The 2448-nt window shown below is 36.6% G+C and overlaps 1 protein-coding gene across 1 annotated transcript; it reads left to right on the top strand.

The window, feature by feature from the left end:
- Positions 1-521: 521 nt before the first annotated feature.
- LOC141620406 (protein FAR1-RELATED SEQUENCE 5-like) lies at positions 522-2084 on the top strand. Its single transcript, XM_074437284.1, has one exon. The coding sequence runs from the start codon at positions 522-524 to the stop codon at positions 2082-2084; it is 1563 nt and encodes a 520-aa protein (XP_074293385.1).
- The last annotated feature ends 364 nt before the right edge of the window (positions 2085-2448 follow it).

Here is a 2448-nt window from a genome sequence, read left to right on the forward strand (position 1 = left end):
TGTTTTTGCTACCTATATTTTCAATTTTCTCTTGATTTTGCCGTCATTGTAACTTATTGTTTACTTTACATCTGTTATCGGCTGTTGTAATGCATTCTTGTACTATATTCGTTTTGAGACCTTGAAAGCGCTTTCACAATATTACAATAATAATGAGTTGTCCAATATAATATCACACCATATTCAATACAATATCACAACTATTACAATACCAAATTTTGTCATTAGTCTTGTCCCCCTCTTGTTTGCTTATTACCTGTTATATTTTAAATTGCTTCTTATATTGCATTCTTTTTCAGATGCGATAGTTGTGTACCTTTCTTTGGATTCATCTCTCACGATACTAGTGTGTCTCAAATTACTTCTATTCCACGCATTGAAAGTCCTTCCCCATCTACGTCTAATGATAATCATTTTCTTTGAAATTACTTCTACTCCCCGCATTGAACAACCTCTGTTTCTTATCATGAACATCAATGTTTTTGGAATCCACACTGGTGGTACTGAATTGTGGTCAAGAAATGTCGCAATTCAGTTTAAACCTCAACTTGGTCAGATTTTTGCAAAATTGGAAGACGCTATCAGTTTTTATAATGTCTATGCAGAAGCATGTGGTTTTGAACCTAGGAAGTCCTTTCAAAAAAAATGCTGATGGTGCCATCTTTTATAAACTTGTTGTCTGTAATCGTGAAGGGTTTAGAGATGGTAAGAAAAGGAAAGTTATTGTTCATGATAGTGTAGTGGAGCAGCCACTTATAAAGCCGTTTGATATTAAGAACAATAAACTAACTAGGATTGGTTGTGATGCTATGATTGAATTTCGCCTTATCAAGGATGTTTATGTTGTAACTCAGTTTCGTGAATGGCATAATCATCGTCTTTGTTCGCTCACAAATCAAGAATTTCAAAGAAAAAAGAGACACCTTCATCTTTTTCATAAGAAGGCAATTATTGATCATTCAAAAGTTAATTTAGGTCCTACATCGGCATATAGATATTCTAAGGAACATGCAGATGGTTATGAGAATGTTGGTGCTCAATTGATTGATTTTAAGAACTTTGGAAGGGATATCAAATGTTTCATAGGAGATAAAGATTCTCAATTGTTTATCGATAATTTCGAGAACCTCCGTGAAACCAATCCAGGGTTCTACTTTGCTTATGAAGTGGATTCTTTCAAATGTTTGGTTCGTGTGTTTTGGTGTGACGCACATGCACGTCGAAATTACTCTTCCTTTGGTGATTTGGTCAGTTTTGATCCAACTTACGGTACAAATAAACATTCTATGATTTTCACTCCTTTTACTGAGGTAGACCACCACAAAAGATCTGTGACTTTTGCTGCTGCATTGTTGTTTCATGAGGATGACGATTCATTTAAGTGGGTTTTTGAGAAGTTCTTAGACGCTATGGGTCAGCGAGAGCCGCAATGTATAATCACTGACCAATGTCCAGGAATAAAGAAGGTTGTACCCAAAGTTTTCAAGAAGGCTATGCATAGATATTGCATGTGGCATATTATGCAAAAGGTCCCTGACAAGATTGGAATTACAATATCCAAGGAGACTGATTTTGTGAGTCGTTTGAATTCTGTTGTTTGGGACTCTGACTTGGAACCTGTAGAATTTGAACGGAAGTGGTCTGACTTAATTGTTGAACATAACTTGCAAGCAAATTCATGGTTGTCATACATGTATAAAAAAAGAAGGAGATGGATCCCGACTTATTATCGTGATATTCCTATGGGATGTCTTCTCCGAACAACTCAACGATCGGAGAGCCAGAATAGCTTTTTCAAGCGTTTTGAAAATATACATGGTACACTTGTTGAGTTTTGGATGCGTTTTCAAAGCGCCATGGATCAACAACGTCATACTCAAAAGCAACATGATCGAGACAGTGATTATACTTTACCCCAATTAGTTACGTCTCTACACTTGGAAGCTCATGCGTCCAAGGTTTATACCCATGCTATTTTCAAAGATTTTCAACAAGAGGCTGCTGCCTCCATGTGTTCTCTTAGTGTTGGTGGCTTCACACCACCAATCGATGATATGAGGTCATTGTTGTTCGACGCTAGATAGCGGAAGACTTATCAAGTAGTGTTCAATTCTACAAGCACGTCGGCGAGAATGTTCTTGTAAGTTGTTTAATATGAAGGGTATTATTTGCAGACACATTATTTGGGTTTTCTCTGGGAAACAAGTTAGGACTTTGCATGATAAGTACATACTTATGCTATTTGGACAAAGAATGCACAAAAGATCCTCTATATGGTTCACATGGTGAGTTACTTAACGACTTTGATGCCAGCGATGTAAGGAAAATTTGTAGATGTGCAAATTATGATCGAGTTCTACTCAACTATCAATTTTTGAGAACTATGCCTAACAATCGGATCAACGATCTTCTTTGACACATTGAAGCAATTTCGGGTCAAACTCAATC

This window comes from Silene latifolia, chromosome X (assembly GCF_048544455.1).
Source record: "Silene latifolia isolate original U9 population chromosome X, ASM4854445v1, whole genome shotgun sequence".
NCBI lineage: Eukaryota > Viridiplantae > Streptophyta > Magnoliopsida > Caryophyllales > Caryophyllaceae > Silene > Silene latifolia.